This window comes from Salmo trutta, chromosome 36, assembly GCF_901001165.1.
Source record: "Salmo trutta chromosome 36, fSalTru1.1, whole genome shotgun sequence".
Classification (NCBI taxonomy): Eukaryota; Metazoa; Chordata; class Actinopteri; order Salmoniformes; family Salmonidae; genus Salmo; species Salmo trutta.
This window is the reverse complement of record NC_042992.1, coordinates 2,354,005-2,369,545: the sequence shown is the minus strand read 5'-3', so window position 1 is coordinate 2,369,545 and position 15,541 is coordinate 2,354,005. Positions and strand designations below refer to the sequence as shown.

The following is a 15,541-nucleotide window of genomic DNA, read 5'->3' as shown; positions in this document are numbered from 1 at the left end:
TTCTCCCTAGTTGGAGTGGAGGAGGGAGTATCCCAGCTTCAGTCACCAGCATTACGTCCCAAATGGCACCCCATTCCCTATATAGTGTAGTGCACTACTTTAGACCAGGACCCACCACCCCCTCTTCCTCCACCTCCACCACCACCACCTCCTCCACCTCCACCACCACCACCACCTCCTCCTCCTCCTCCACCACCACCTCCTCCTCCACCTCCACCACCACCTCCTCCACCTCCTCTCTAGGGAGTGAGAGAGTGGAGTGGGAGTGGAGTGAGAGAGTGGAGTGAGAGTGTGAGTGAGAGAGTAAGACAGAGTGGAGTGAGAGAGTGGAGTGAGATGGTGGAGTGGAGTGTGAGAGAGAGTGGAGTGAGAGAGAGAGTGGAGGGAGAGAGAGTGGAGTGAGATGGTGGAGTGAGATGGTGGAGTGAGATGGTGGAGTGGAGTGAGAGAGAGAGAGAGAGAGTGGAGTGAGAGAGAGAGAGGAGTGAGATGGTGGAGTGAGAGTTGAGTGGAGTGTGAGAGAGAGTGGAGTGAGAGAGAGAGTGGAGTGAGAGAGAGGGGAGTGAGAGAGAGAGGGGAGTTAGAGAGGGAGGGGAGTGAGAGAGTAGAGTGAGAGACTGGAGTGAGAGAGAGAGAGAGAGAGAGTGGAGTGAGTGAGAGAGTGGAGTGAGAGAGTGGGGTGAGAGAGAGAGGGGAGTTAGAGAGGGAGGGGAGTGAGAGAGTAGAGTGAGAGACTGGAGTGAGAGAGAGAGAGAGAGAGAGTGGAGTGAGTGAGAGAGTGGAGTGAGAGAGTGGGGTGAGAGAGTGGAGTGAGAGAGTGAGTGAGAGAGTGGGTGAGAGAGTGAAGTGAGAGAGTGGAGAAAGAGAGTGGAGTGAGAGAGTGGAGTGAGAGAGTGGAGTGAGACAGTGAGAGAGAGAGTGAGAGAGTGAAGTGAGAGAGTGGAGTGAGCGAGTGAAGTGAGAGAGTGGAGTGAGTGAGTGAAGTGAGAGAGTGGAGTGAGAGAGTGGAGAGAGAGGGTGGAGAAAGAGTGGAGTGAGAGAGTGGAGTGAGAGAGAGTGGAGTGAGAGAGAGTGGAGTGAGAGAGAGTGGAGTGAGAGAAAGTGGAGTGAGAGAGTGGAGTGAGAGAGTGGAGTGAGAGAGTGGAGTGAGAGAGAGAGTGGAGTGAGAGAGTTGAGTGAGAGAGAGAGAGTGGAGTGAGAGAGTGGAGTGAGAGAGAGAGAGTGGAGAGAGAGAGTGGAGAGAGAGAGTGGAGTGAGAGAGAGTGGAGTGAGAGAGAGTGGAGTGAGAGAAAGTGGAGTGAGAGAGTGGAGTGAGAGAGAGAGTGAGTGGAGTGAGAGAGTGGGGTGAGAGAGTGGGGTGAGAGAGAGAGTGGTGTGAGAGAGAGGAGTGAGGGAGTGAGTGGAGTGAGAGAGAGAGTGGAGTTAGAGAGTGGAGTGGAGTGAGAGAGTTGAGTGAGAGAGTTGAGTGAGAGAGTTGAGTGAGAGAGTGGAGTGAGAGAGTGGAGTGAGAGAGAGTGGAGTGAGAGAGAGCGGAGTGAGAGAGGGTGAAGTGAGAGAGTGGAGTGAGAGAGAGTGAGTGGAGAGAGAGAGTGGAGAGAGAGTGGAGTGAGAGAGAGTGGAGTGAGAGAGAGTGGAGTGAGAGAAAGTGGAGTGAGAGAGTGGAGTGAGAGAGAGAGTGAGTGGAGTGAGAGAGTGGGGTGAGTGAGAGAGTGGAGGGAGAGAGAGGACTGAGGGAGTGAGTGGAGTGAGAGAGTGGAGTGAGAGAGAGAGTGGAGTGAGAGAGGGTGGAGTGAGTGAGAGAGTTGAGTGAGAGAGAGAGTTGAGTGAGAGAGAGAGTTGAGTGAGAGAGAGAGTTGAGTGAGAGAGTGGAGTTAGAGAGTGGAGTGAGAGAGTTGAGTGAGTGAGTTGAGTGAGTGAGAGTTGATTGAAAGAGAGTGGAGTGAGATAGTGGAGTGAGAGAGTGGAGTGAGAGAGTGGAGTGAGAGAGTGGAGTGAGAGAGTGGAGTGAAAGAGTGGAGTGAGAGAATGGAGTGAGAGAGAGTGGAGTGAGAGAGAGTGGAGTGAGAGAGTGGAGTGAGAGAGTGGAGTGAGAGAGTGGAGTGAGAGAGTGGAGTGGAGAGAGTGGAGAGAGTGGAGAGAGAGAGAGTGGAGTGAGAGAAAGTGGAGTGAGAGAGTGGAGTGGGGTGAGCGAGTGGTGTGAGAGAGGAGTGAGAGAGTGCAGTGAGAGAGTAGAGTGAGAGAGTGGAGTGAGAGAGTTGAGTGAGAGTGTTGAGTGAGAGAGTGGAGTGGAGAGAGTGGAGAGAGTGGAGAGAGAGAGTGGAGTGAGAGAAAGTGGAGTGAGAGAGTGGAGTGGGGTGAGCGAGGAGTGAGAGAGAGAGAGAGAGTGGGGTGAGAGAGTGGAGTGAGAGAGAGTGGAGTGAGAGAGTGAGTGAGAGAGTGAAGTGAGAGAGTGGAGAAAGAGAGTGGAGAGAGAGAGTGGAGTGAGAGAGTGGAGTGAGAGAGTGGAGTGAGACAGTGAGAGAGAGAGTGAGAGAGTGAAGTGAGAGAGTGGAGCGAGTGAGTGAGTGAGTGAGTGAGTGATTGAGTGAGTGAGTGAGTGAGTGAGTGAGTGAGTGAGTGAGTGAGTGAGTGGAGTGAGAGAGTGGGCTGAGTGAGTGGAGTTGAGAGCCTCAGGTGTTGGGCTGCTGGCCTCTGTCTTCCATTTTTATCTTCATCCAACAGGGATGATAAACTGAATATCGTCAGTGTCCAAGGAGAACAAAGGGAGAGAGAGAGAGAGAGGGGGGAGAAATAGAGAGAGAGAGAAATATAAACAGAGAATGGTAGAGCAATGGGGAGAGAGATAGTAAGGAAGGAAAACCTAGCAACCCCAGGGGTAGGAAATATAGCATGGTTTCCGTTTCTCAGAAGTTGTCTCAGAAGCCTGAGGGAAGGAGAGAACAACTTATTCAGGGTGTTTCAAAGTTGTGTTGCGACCCAGGTGGGATGGTGAAAACAACACTGGAGCATGTTCTGTTCTCCCTAGTTGGAGTGGAGGAGGAAGTATCCCAGCTTCAGTCACCAGCATTATGTCCCAAATGGCACCCCATTCCCTATATAGTGTAGTGCACTACTTTAGACCAGGGCCCACCTCCTCCTCTTCCTCCACCTCCACCACCACCACCTCCTCCACCTCCTCTACTTCCACCTCCTCCTCCTCCTCCACCTCTTCCTCCTCCACCACGTCCACCACCTCCACCTCCTCCTCCTCCTCCACCACCTCCTCCACCACCTCCACCACCACCACCTTCCTCCTCCTCCACCACCACCTTCCTCCTCCTCCACCACCACTTCCTCCTCCTCCACTCACTGGAGTAAGAGAGAGAGTGCAGTGTGAGAGTGTGTGGAGTGAGAGAGTTGAGTGGAGTGAGAGAGTTGAGTGGAGTGAGAGAGTTGAGTGGAGTGAGAGAGGGAGTGGAGTGAGAGAGTTTAGTGAGAGAGAGAGTGGAGTGAGAGAGAGAGTGGAGTGAGAGAGCAAGTGGAGTGAGAGAGTGGGTGGAGTGAGAGAGAGAGTGGAGTGAGAGAGGTTAGTGAGAGAGCTGAGTGAGAGAGTGGAGTGAGAGAGTGGAGTGAGAGAGTTGAGTGAGAGAGAGAGTGGAGTGAGAGAGTGGAGTGAGAGAGTTGAGTGAGAGAGTTGAGTGAGAGAGAGAGTGGAGTGAGAGAGTGGAGTGAGAGAGTGGAGTGAGAGAGGGAGTGAGAGAGTGGAGTGAGAGAGAGAGTGGAGTGAGAGAGAGAGTGGAGAGAGTGAGAGTGGAGAGAGTGGAGAGAGAGTGGAGTGAGAGTGAGTGAGAGAGTGAGTGAGTGAGTGAGTGAGTGAGTGAGTGAGTGAGTGAGTGAGAGAGTGAAGTGAGAGAGTGGAGTGAGAGAGTGGAATGAGAGAGTGGTGTGAGAGAGGAGTGAGAGAGTGAGTGAGTGAGTGAGTGAGTGAGTGAGTGAGTGAGTGAGAGAGTGAGTGAGTGAGTGAGTGAGTGAGAGAGTGAGTGAGTGAGTGAGTGAGTGAGTGAGTGAGTGAGTGAGTGAGTGAGTGAGTGAGTGAGTGAGAGAGTGAAGTGAGAGAGTGGAGTGAGAGAGTGGAGTGAAGTGAGAGAGAGATTGAGCCTCAGGTGTTGGGCTGCCTGTTGGGCTTCTGGCCTCTGTCTTCCATTTTTATCTTCATCCAACAGGGATGATAAACTGAATATTGTCAGTGTCCAAGGAGAACAAAGGGAGAGAGAGAGAGAGAGGGGGGAGAAATAGAGAGAGAGAGAAATATAAACAGAGAATGGTAGAGCGATGGAGAGAGAGAGTAAGGAAGAAAAACCTAGCAACACCAGGGGTAGGAAATATAGCATGGTTTCCGTTTCTCAGAAGTTGTCTCAGAAGCCTGAGGGAAGGAGAGAACAACTTATTCAGGGTGTTTCAAAGTTGTGTTGCGACCCAGGTGGGATGGTGAAAACAACATGGGAGCATGTTCTGTTCTCCCTAGTTGGAGTGGAGGAGGAAGTATCCCAGCTTCAGTCACCAGCATTACGTCCCAAATGGCACCCCATTCCCTATATAGTGTAGTGCACTACTTTAGACCAGGACCCACCTCCTCCTCCTCCTCCGCCACCTCCTCCTCCTCCTCTACCTCCACCACCACCACCACCTCCTCCACTACCTCCTCCACCTCCTCCTCCTCTACCTCCACCTTTTCCACCTCCACCACCACCTCCACCTCCTCTCTCTCTCTCTCACTGGAGTGAGAGAGAGAGTGGAGTGAGAGAGAGAGTGGAGTGAGAGAGAGAGTGGAGTGATAGTGGAGTGAGAGAGACAGGGAAGTGAGAGAGAGAGAGTGGAGTGAGAGAGAGTGGAGTGAGTGAGAGAGTGGAGTGAAGTGAGAGACAGGGAAGTGAGAGAGAGGAGTGAGAGAGAGTGCAGTGAGAGAGAGAGAGTGGAGTGAGAGAGAGGAGTAAGAGAGAGAGTGGAGTGAGACAGAGAGTGGAGTGAGAGAGAGGAGTAAGAGAGAGAGTGGAGTGAGACAGAGATTGGAGTGAGAGAGTGAGAGTGGAGTGAGAGAGAGTGGAGTGAGAGACTGGAGTGAGAGAGAGAGAGAGTGAGTGAGAGACTGGAGTGAGAGAGTGGAGTGAGAGAGAGTGAGAGAGTGGACAGAGAGAGAGGGGAGTGAGAAAGAGTGGAGTGAGAGAGTGGAGTGAGTGAGAGAGAGAGTGGAGTGAGAGAGTGGAGTGAGAGAGTTGAGTGAGAGAGTTGAGTGAGAGAGAGAGTGGAGTGAGAGAGTGGAGTGAGAGAGTGGAGTGAGAGAGGGAGGGGAGTGAGAGAGTGAAGTGAGAGAGAGAGTGGAGAGTGTGAGAGTGGAGAGAGTGGAGAGAGAGTGGAGTGAGATAAAGTGGAGTGAGAGTGAGTGAGAGAGTGGAGTGAGAGACTGGAGTGAGAGAGTGGAGTGAGAGAGAGAGAGATTGGAGTGAGTGAGAGAGTGAGTGAGTGAGTGAGTGAGTGAGTGAGTGAGTGAGTGAGTGAGTGAGAGAGTGAAGTGAGAGAGTGGAGTGAGAGAGTGGAATGAGAGAGTGGTGTGAGAGAGGAGTGAGAGAGTGAGTGAGTGAGTGAGTGAGTGAAGTGAAGTGAGAGAGAGGAGTGAGAGAGTGGAGAGAGAGAGTGGAGTGAGAGAGTGTAGTGAGAGAGTGGAGTGAGAGAGTGGGGTGAGTGCGAGTGTGAGAGTGTGAGTCATGAGGCTAGATGGTTTGATGGCAGAGATTGAAAGCACTGGGGTGACACTGCTAAAATAGCACCCTGGTCACCCTGGGCCCTGGTCAAAAGCAGCGCTATGTCATGAAAAGGGTGCCATTTAAAACGTTTCCATACTAGCTATGTAAACCTTGCCCCAGCTGGTAGACACCCACAGCCGCAGAGACATACCACCTGGCTTCTGTTGTCTTCAGACTGTGACCGTAGAGTAGTAAGTGGTGCACTAAACCACGGGTGAGTTGGCAGAAGCTTCTTCAGGTTGGTGGAGGGCCTCTTCAGTAATTCTGAATCTCTACTCTCTCTGGCTGGGCCGGGCCTGCAGGCCAAAGCACTCCTGCCGTTTATTATTGTATCGTTCTGTACTCAGAAGTGACATTTCCACACTGCCATTCTCGCCACACAGTCCCCCTCTCTGTCCCTCCAGGCCTTAATAACCCCTTAACTGTGTGGGTAGAGTTGGGGGGTCGTAACCCCTTACCTTAACTGTGTGGGTAGAGTTGGGGGGTCGTATGCTGTGGACACCATTCTCTTTGAGCCCAGATCTGAAGATTTCAGCACAGTTTCTGAAGATCACTGGCTCCTCTTTGGGTGTAGTGGGTATATCTGGGTAGAGAGGGATAGCATTCAGGATAATGACTATGTACTGGGTAGAGAGGGATAGCATTCAGGATAATGACTATATACTGGGTAGAGAGGGATAGCATTCAGGATAATGACTATGTACTGGGTATATCTGGGTAGAGGGATAGCATTCAAGATCATATCTTAGTACTGGGTATATCTGGGTAGAGAGTGATAGCATTCAGGATAATGACTGTGTACTGGGTATATCTGGGTAGAGAGGGATAGCATTCAGGATAATGACTATGTCCTGGGTAGAGAGGGATAGCATTCAAGATAATGACTATAAACTGTGTATAACTGGGTAGAGAGGGATAGCATTCAGGATAATGACTATGTACTGGGTTTATCTGGGTAGAGAGGGATAGCATTCAGGATAATGACTATGGACTGTGTATATGTGGGTAGAGACGGATAGCATTCAGGATAATGACTATGAACTGGGTAGAGGGTGATAGCATTCAGGATAATGAATATGTAAGGAGTAGAGAGGGAAAGCATTCAGGATAATGACTATGTGCTGGGTAGAGAGGGATAGCATTCAGGATAATGAATATGTACTGGGTAGAGAGGGATAGCATTCAGGATAATGACTATATACTGGGTAGAGAGGGATAGCATTCAGGATAATGACTATGTACTGGGTATATCTGGGTAGAGAGTGATAGTATTCAGGATAATGACTATGTACTGGGTATATCTGGGTAGAGGGATAGCATTCAAGATCATATCTTAGTACTGGGTATATCTGGGTAGAGAGTGATAGCATTCAGGATAATGACTATGTACTGGGTATATCTGGGTAGAGAGGGATAGCATTCAGGATAATGACTATGTCCTGGGTAGAGAGGGATAGCATTCAAGATAATGACTATAAACTGTGTATAACTGGGTAGAGAGGGATAGCATTCAGGATAATGACTATGTACTGGGTTTATCTGGGTAGAGAGGGATAGCATTCAGGATAATGACTATGTACTGTGTATATGTGGGTAGAGAGGGATAGCATTCAGGATAATGACTATGAACTGGGTAGAGGGTGATAGCATTCAGGATAATGAATATGTAAGGAGTAGAGAGGGAAAGCATTCAGGATAATGAATATGTACTGGGTAGAGAGGGATAGCATTCAGGATAATGACTATGGACTGTGTATATCTGGGTAGAGAGAGATAGCATTCAGGATAATGACTATGTACTGGGTTTATCTGGGTAGAGAGGGATAGCATTCAGGATAATGACTATGAACTGGGTAGAGGGTGATAGCATTCAGGATAATGAATATGTAAGGAGTAGAGAGGGAAAGCATTCAGGATAATGACTATGTGCTGGGTAGAGAGGGATAGCATTCAGGATAATGAATATGTACTGGGTAGAGAGGGATAGCATTCAGGATAATGACTATGGACTGTGTATATCTGGGTAGAGAGAGATAGCATTCAGGATAATGACTATGTACTGGGTATATCTGGGTAGAGAGGGAAAGCATTCAGGATAATGACTAGGTCCTGGGTAGAGAGGGATAGCATTCAGGATAATGACAATGTACTGGGTAGAGAGGGATAGCATTCAGGATAATGACTATGGACTGGGTAGAGGGATAGCATTCAAGATCATGACTATGAACTGTGTATAATTGGGTAGAGAGGGATAGCATTCAGGATAATGACTATGTACTGGGTAGAGAGGGATAGCATTCAGGATAATGACTATATACTGGGTATATCTGGGTAGAGAGGGATAGCATTCAGAATAATGACTATGTACTGGGTAGAGGGATAGCATTCAGGATAATGACTATGTACTGGGTATATCTGGGTAGAGAGGGATAGCATTCAGAATAATGACTATGTACTGGATAGAGGGATAGCATTCAGGATAATGACTATGGACTGGGTATATCTGGGTAGAGAGGGAAAGCATTCAGGATAATGACGATGTACTTGGTAGAGAGGGATAGCATTCAGGATAATGACTATGGACTGGGTAGAGGGATAGCATTCAAGATCATGACTATGTACTGGGTATATCTGGGTAGAGAGGGATAGCATTCAGAATAATGACTATGTACTGGGTATATCTGGGTAGAGAGGGAAAGCATTCAGGATAATGACTATGTACTGGGTAGAGAGGGATAGCATTTGGGATAATGACTATGTCCTGTGAGAGAGGGATAGCATTTGGGATAATGACTATGTACTGGGTATATCTGGGTTGAGAGTTGGGGCCAATTTCATCACATATTTCCTTGGTGTTAAATACAGTGAACCATACTTTTGTAATGGCTAGCTCAGAATAAGAGCTTTCCAAAAGTTGTTTATATATAATAGAGATCAGTCCTTTCAGGAGCCCAGATCATTTATTTATAAACCCAATCATTGGATGGTTTGGTAGTTGGGTATCCCAAGGGACTCCACAGGACAGCAGAGCTGACCTAATTTGTAAATGTAGAAAAAGGATTTGCCTGGTAATGTGTATGTATCTTTCAAACCATGGCATGTTCTCAAATCATTACTGTCCGTGATATCGGCAAGGGTACGAATTACACATTTAGACCATTGGGGGATACAAAAAGGCCACCCTCCAGATCGCAAGGCATTATTGTGAAATATGTGACTCACTTCAGGAAACTAGGCGTATGTCGCAAGTTATTACTTCACAGGAAAGCTATTTGAACTTAAACTTTTTTTAAATCAAAATGCGTTTTTTGGCAGAAATGCCTTCTGGAACATGTAAACTTTCATGTGCCTTAACCTGTCATGGCTAGGGGGCAGTATTTTCACGGCCGGATAAAAAGCGTACCCAATTTAATCTGATTATTACTCCTGCCCAGAAACTAGAATATGCATATAATTATTAGCTTTGGATAGAAAACACTCCAAAGTTTCTAAAACTGTTTGAATGGTGTCTGTGAGTATAACAGAACTCATTTGGCAGGCCAAAACCTGAGAAGATTCTGTACAGGAAGTACCCTGTCTGACCATTTCTTGCCCTTCTTGATTATCTCTATCCATTACAGGGGATCTCTGCTGTTACGTGACACTTCCTACGGCTCCCATGGGATCTCAGAAGGCGGCAAAAAGCTGAATCGTGGCTTTGCAGGCTCTGGCTGAAAAACATTAGCGCGTTTGGATAGTGGCCAGTAACAGTACTATGAAACTCAGGCTCGTGCACGAGGGGATCCCATGCTTTTATTTTCTCTCTCTTTGTACGTACACACGCTTTCCCGGTCGGAATATTATCGCTTTTTTACGAGAAAAATGGCATAAAAATTGATTTTAAACAGCGGTTGACATGCTTCGAAGTACGGTAATGAAATATTTAGAAATATTTAGTCACGAAATGCGTCGTGCGCATGACCCTTATTTACACTTCGGATAGTGTCTTGAACGCACGAACAAAACGCCACTGTTTAGATATAACTATGGATTATTTTGAACCAAACCAAGATTTGTTATTGAAGTAGCAGTCCTGGGAGTGCATTCTGACGAAGAACACCAAAGGTAATCAAACTTTTCTAATAGTAAGTCGGAGTTTGGTCAGGGCTAAACTTGGTGGGTGTCAAAATAGCTAGCCGTGATGGCTGGGCTATCTACTCAGAATATTGCAAAATGTGCTTTCATCCGAAAAGCTATTTTAAAATCTGACATAGCGAGTGCATAGAGGAGTTCTGTATCTATAATTCTTTAAATAATTGTTATGTTTTTTGTGAACGTTTAGCGTGAGTAATTTAGTAAATTCACCGGAAGTTTGCGGGGGGTATGCTAGTTCTGAACGTCACATGCTAATGTAAAAAAGCTGGTTTTTGATATAAATATGAACTTGATTGAACAAAACATGCATGCATGGTATAACATAATGTCCTAGGGTTGTCATCTGATGAAGATCATCAAAGGTTAGTGCTGCATTTAGCTGTGGTTTTGTTTTTTGTGACATTATATGCTAGCTTGAAAAATGGGTGTCTGATTATTTCTGGCTGGGTACTCTGCTGACATAATCTAATGTTTTGCTTTCGCTGTAAAGCCTTTTTGAAATCGGACAGTGTGGTTAGATAAAGGAGAGTCTTGTCTTTAAAATGCTGTAAAATAGTCATATGTTTGAAAAATTTAAGTTTTTGTATTTTTGAGGAATTTGTAATTCGCGCCACGCCTATCATTGGATATTGGAGCAGGTGTTCCGCTAGAGGTTAATAACAAACTTGTATGCCATTTGTAAATACGAATAAAAAATTTAAATTACGAGCCTAGTTGGTTTAGCCACGGAAAAAGTCAGGAACCTTCCTGCTAGCCATGATTGGCTGAAATAATGGGTGGGCTGGACATGCCGAGAAATGAGTTCGGATTGGTCTGCCATGTAGTACACTTCTGTCTATAATATGAGCTGGTCAGTTTGTGTAGGTAATCCTTTAGAACACAGCTTTTTTGAAAGATATCACGTAGTAGAACTGAAAAAGTGTTGCTCTCCACTTTCTGGAAGACCAAGTATTGAAATACGTGGAATGCCTGATGGAATTAGAGTATGATAGCTAAGGACATGGAAAACAATTTTGGCATTTGATTTCAAATATGCAGAGGTAGTCGAAAAGAGAACACACAGAAGGCTGTTATAAAACACCTGTCTCCGGATTACATCTTCAAACTAAGGGTAACCATGGCATCCGTGAAAGAGAGGGAGAAGTGTTCATCCATGTATACGGGTAAGAGAGTCTAGCTAGCTACATTTTCAAATATTCCACTTTTCTAATTTTGTCAGAAAGTCGTTTTCAAGTTGGCTCGCTAGCTAAAGTTAAGTGTATGACATTTGCATTCCTAGCTATAGCCTAGTGTTAGCTAGCTAACATTGAACCTGGTTGGTTAGCTACCTGCAGATTCATGCAGGGTAGTAATGTTATGAGTTGGGATTATGGTTCATTGTTTATCTAGCTAGCTACAAGTCTAAATAAAGACTCCACTATACAAGTAACCATTTCAATAGAATGTTCATGATGTCACTGCGACAACTGTTGACAGACGTAGCTGGTAAATTCACTCTGGCTATCCACTCCAATTTCAGAGCACTCTCGTCTGAGTGTACCAGAGTGCAGAATAACTGATGAATTTCGAACGCTCAACACCCGTTGAATATGGCCGGTGTCAGTAAACATCAGCAAAAAAAGCTTAATTAAATTGTTGCCAGCAGCACAGTTACGGTCACCAACACTCTGGATAACATGAAAACACCCTAACCAGCTCTGCTAGGGAGAGTAAAATGGTCAGAGTGAGCTGTTCTCTCAATTGTGTCTGGAAGTAGCTAGCAAGTTAGCCAACGTTAGCCAGTTAGCTTGAGTGCTTGACTGCTGTTCTTAGGTTAAGGGCTTGTAAGTAAGCATTTCACTGTAAGGTCTACACATTTTCATATGATACATTCATAATAGATGTCACAACACACTAAGTGTGTTCCCTCAGGCCCCTACTCCACTACCCCATATGTACAACGCAAAATCCATGTGTACGTGTGTGTATAGTGTGTATGTTATCATGTGTGTGTGTGTGCATGTGTCTGTGCCTATGATTGTGTTGCTTCACAGTCCCCACTGTTCCATAAGGTGTATTTTTATCTGTTTTTATATCTGATTTTACTGCTTGTGTCAGTTACCTGATGTGGAATAGAGTTCCATGTAGTCATGGCTCTATGTAGTACTGTGTGCCTCCCATAGTCTGTTCTGGACTTGGGGACTGTGAAGAGACCTCTGGTGGCATGTCTTGTGTGGTATGCATGGGTGTCTGAGCTCTATGCTAGTCATTTAAACATACAGCTCAATGCTTTCACCACGTCAATACCTCTCACAAATACAAGTAGTGATGAAGTCAATCTCTCCTCCACTTTGAGCCAGGAGAGATTGACATGTATATTATTAATATTAGCTCTCTGTGTACATCTAAGGACCAGTCGTGCTGCCCTGTTCTGAGCCAATTGCAATTTTCCTAAGTCCCTCTTTGTGGCACCTGACCACATGACTGAACAGTAGTCCAGGTATGACAAAACTAGGGCCTGTAGGTCCTGCCTTGCTGATAGTGTTGTTAAGAAGGTAGAAACTAGGGCCTGTAGGACCTGCCTTGCTGATAGTGTTGTTAAGAAGGTAGAAACTAGGGCCTGTAGGACCTGCCTTGTTGATAGTGTTGTTAAGAAGGTAGAAACTAGGGCCTGTAGGACCTGCCTTGTTGATAGTGTTGTTAAGAAGGTAGAAACTAGGGCCTGTAGGACCTGCCTTGTTGATAGTGTTGTTAAGAAGGTACAAACTAGGGCCTGTAGGACCTGCCTTGTTGATAGTGTTGTTAAGAAGGTAGAAACTAGGGCCTGTAGGACCTGCCTTGTTGATAGTGTTGTTAAGAAGGTACAAACTAGGGCCTGTAGGACCTGCCTTGTTGATAGTGTTGTTAAGAAGGTAGAAACTAGGGCCTGTAGGACCTGCCTTGTTGATAGTGCTGTTAAGAAGGTAGAAACTAGGGCCTGTAGGACCTGCCTTGTTGATAGTGATGTTAAGGTAGAAACTAGGGCCTGTAGGACCTGCCTTGTTGATAGTGTTGTTAAGAAGGTAGAAACTAGGGCTGTAGGACCTGCCTTGTTGATAGTGTTGTTAAGAAGGTAGAAACTAGGGCCTGTAGGACCTGCCTTGTTGATAGTGCTGTTAAGAAGGTAGAAACTAGGGCCTGTAGGTCCTGCCTTGTTGATAGTGTTGTTAAAAAGGTAGAAACTAGGGCCTGTAGGACCTGCCTTGTTGATAGTGTTGTTAAAAAGGTAGAAACTAGGGCCTGTAGGACCTGCCTTGTTGATAGTGTTGTTAAGAAGGTAGAAACTAGGGCCTGTAGGTCCTGCCTTGTTGATAGTGTTGTTAAGAAGGCAGAACCTAGGGCCTGTAGGACCTGCCTTGTTGATAGTGTTGTTAAGAAGGCAGAGCAGAGCTTTATTATGGACAGACTTCTTCCCATCTTAGCTACTGTTGTATCAATATGTTTTGACCATGACAGTTTACAATCCAGGGTTACTCCAAGCGGTTTATTCTCCTCAACTTGCTAAATTTCCACATTATTCATTACAACATCTAGTCTAACTTATTCCTTGCCACTCATTCTGTAACCAACTGCAGCTCTTTGTTAAGTGTTGCATTCATTTAATTCACTGCAGTAGCTGACATGTATAGTGCTGAGTCATCCGCATACATAGACACACTGGCTTTACTCAAGGCCAGTGGCATGTCGTTAGTAAAGATTGAAAAAAAGCAAGGGGCCTAGACAGCTTCCCTGGGGAATTCCTGATTCTACATGGATTATGTTTGAGAGGCTTCCATTAAAGAACACACTCTGTGTTCTGTTACACAGGTAACTCTTTATCCACAATATAGCAGGGGGTGTAAAGCCATAACACAAGTTTTTCCAGCAGCAGACAATGATTGATAATGTCAAAAGCTGCACTGAAGACTAACAAAACGGCTCCCACGATCTTTTTATAATCAATTTCTCTCAGCCAATCATTGGTCATTTGTGTAAGTGCTGTGTTTGTTGATTGTCCTTCCCTATTAGCGTGCTGAAAGTCTGTTGTCAATTTGGTTACTGTAAAATAGCATTGTGTCTGGTCAAACACAATTTTTTCCAAATGTTTACTAAGGGTTGGTAACAGTATGATTGGTCAGCTATTTGAGCCAGTAAAGGGTGCTTTACTATTCTTGGGTAGTGGAATGACTTTAGCTTCCCTCCAGGCCTGAGGGCTCACACTTTCTAGTAGGCTTAAATTGAAGATATGGCAAATAGGAGTGGCAATATTGTCCGCTATTGTCCTCAGTAATTTTCCATCCAAGTTGTCAGACCACGGTGGCTTGTCATTGTTGATAGACAACAATACATTTTTCACCTGTTCCACACTCACTTTACAAAATTCTAAATTACAATTCTTGTCTTTCATAATTTGGTCAGATATACTTGGATGTGTAGTGTCAGTGTTTGTTGCTGGCATGTCATGCCTAAATTTGCTAATCTTGCCAATGAGAAAATCATTCAAGTAGTTGGCAATATCAGTCGGTAGATGTGATCAATACATGTTGATGATTTCATTCCTGTGCTGTTTGTAACTACCCTGGTAGGTTGACTGACAACCTGAACCAGGTTGCAGGCACTGGTTACAGTTTGAAACTTTTTCTTGACTGGGCAGCTTGATGAAAGCCAATCAATATTTAAAATCACCCAGAAAATATACCTCTCTGTTGATATCACATACATTATCAAGCATTTCACACGTTATCCAGATACTGACTGCTAGCACTTGGTGGTCTATAGCAGCTTCCCACCAGAATGGGCTTTAGGTGAGGCAGATGAACCTGTAGCCATATTACTTCAACAGTATTTGACATGAGATCCTTTCTAAGCTTTACAGGAATGTGGTTCTGAATATAAACAGCCACACCTCCACCTTTGGCATTTCTGTATTTTCTATAAATGTTATAACCTTGTATTGCTACCACTGTATCACCAAAGGTATTATCTAAGTGAGTTTCAGAGATTGTCATCTGTTACGAACAAGTTATTAATTTCATGAACCTTGATTCTTAAGCTGTATATGTTAACGTGGGCTATTTTGAGCACTTTTCTGGGATGCTTGCTTGTTTTCGTTGCTTTACTGGGATGCTTAGCAGAAGTAGATATTCTCATGTTATTTATGTTAGTGCAGGGTGTGCTGCACACAGTGGACTTCCTACACGGGCACCCCTTCTCAGTGCTAAAAGCATAAATCTGGTTCACAGGCACATGATTGCTGCAGGATCAGCAGAGGCATTCAGGACAGTTAGAGGAACATACAGTGCCTTGCAAAAGTATTCACCCCTCTTGGCATTTTTCCTATTTTGTTGCATTACAACCTGTAATTTAAATAGATTTTTATTTGGATTTCATGTAATGGACATACACAAAATAGTCCAAATTGGTGAAGTGAAATGGGAAAAAATAATGTTTCAAAAAATTCTAAAAAATTAACTGAGAAGTGGTGCATGCCTATGTATTCACCCCCTTTGCTATTAAGCCCCTAAATAAGATCTGGTGCAACCAATTACCTTCAGAAGTCACATAATTAGTTAAATAAAGTTCACCTGTGTGCAATCTAAGTGTCACATGATCTGTCACATGATCTCAGT

At 45.4% G+C, this 15,541-nt stretch overlaps 1 protein-coding gene across 2 annotated transcripts in view; it reads right to left on the bottom strand.

Annotated features, from left to right (window-relative positions):
* Positions 1-15,541, bottom strand: part of angpt2b (angiopoietin 2b) — a 41,589-nt gene that overhangs the window by 14,950 nt on the left and 11,098 nt on the right. For both annotated transcript variants that reach the window (XM_029736205.1, XM_029736206.1), the window contains exon 5: positions 6,239-6,363. In XM_029736205.1, the coding sequence (XP_029592065.1) occupies positions 6,239-6,363 (125 nt within the window). The remainder of the gene's footprint in view (positions 1-6,238; positions 6,364-15,541) is intronic.